This window comes from Galeopterus variegatus, unplaced genomic scaffold (assembly GCF_000696425.1).
Source record: "Galeopterus variegatus unplaced genomic scaffold, G_variegatus-3.0.2 Scaffold1217, whole genome shotgun sequence".
Lineage (NCBI taxonomy): Eukaryota > Metazoa > Chordata > Mammalia > Dermoptera > Cynocephalidae > Galeopterus > Galeopterus variegatus.
The window spans coordinates 1-1,280 of NW_007727328.1; the positions used below are offsets into that span (position 1 = coordinate 1).

The 1,280-nt window shown below is 32.4% G+C and overlaps 1 protein-coding gene across 1 annotated transcript in view; it reads left to right on the forward strand.

The window, feature by feature from the left end:
* The first annotated feature begins 753 nt into the window (after nt 1-753).
* The window catches only part of LOC103592771 (mitogen-activated protein kinase kinase kinase kinase 3), a 28,426-nt gene continuing 27,899 nt past the window's right edge, over nt 754-1,280 (forward strand). The window contains exon 1 of the mRNA XM_008575604.1: nt 754-948. Coding sequence (XP_008573826.1) covers nt 864-948 — 85 coding nt within the window. The 5' untranslated portion in view covers nt 754-863. The remainder of the gene's footprint in view (nt 949-1,280) is intronic.

The window sequence follows — 1,280 nt, forward strand, 5'->3', positions numbered from 1 at the left end:
TATATGTGTGTGTATGTACTTATACACACACGTATTCTTATTAAATCTTCTAAAAATCTAAGGTAGGTTCTTTATTTCACAGGTAGGAAGACTGACACTCAGAAAGATTTATTGTTGGGCCGGCCCGGTGGCGCACTGCTACAGAGTGCTGCTTGGGAGTGCGGCGGCGCTCCCGCCGAGGGTTCGGATCCCACATACAGACCGGTNGGAGGGAGGGAGGTTTCGGTGATGGGACACAATAACTAACTACATTGTATATTGAGAAAATAAAAATAAAAAAAAATAATAAAATAAATAAATAAAAAGTAAGTCTTTTTAATGAATCTTTCCAGGGAAAATAATCAGATTACTGAGTTTTAAAAAATGAGTCTTCAACCTTTGTGATATGAAATTCAACAATAATAACGTTTTTAGACTTATGAAACCAAACAAAAATTTCTACCTTTGTAAAGATTATGATTTCCTTTTTACCAGGGAATATTGTATTGCTTATAATAAGGGACATGTAAGTGATATTCTTATAAGCAAATTATTGTTCAGAATTGGTTGCTATTGTTGCTTTGCTTAGTTGAGAAGATAGAAAAATAAAATAGGACTGAATTGTTTTTTATTTTTCTCTTAGGTAAAATAATTATACCTGGAACCTTGCTTAAGTAAAATAATTATACCTGGAGCCTTGTGGTACTGCTGTTAGGCAAATGGCTATGACAATGCATTTATTACTGTAAATTTGAAGATGATCATAATTTCAGTGGACTATCTATAGTCTCCCACATTAAAATAGAAAATAATGACATTTTATATATTATATTAAAGACTGTTGTTTGTCACTGCTTCATATTGGTTATTCTTTGTTTTTCCAGATGGGTGCGTGTTTTTCAAAGGTTTTTAATGGGTGTCCATTGAAAATTCACTGTGCAACATCATGGATAAACCCAGATACAAGAGGTAGTACTATATGTTTTTATCTGCTATTGTCCTAATTTTTAACTAGGGCCATAGAAGCATTTGATTTTATTCATTTTCTGAATATCTTTTTGAAGAAAAGTTTTGTTATGATTGTTTTTTAAATTTTAAGGTAAATATGTTTCTCTATGCTATTATCAGTGCTTGGATGACAAAGTTAAAATTTTACTGTATAGTCACTATATCAATGTAGTGAAATCGTGTACTCTTATGCCACCCTAGTATCCTTCAGAAATGTTTCTTCTGCTGCTACACGATGGTTCAGTATTTTTATTTTTTAGACACGGCCATTATTGAAGGAATTTAGCTGCTGA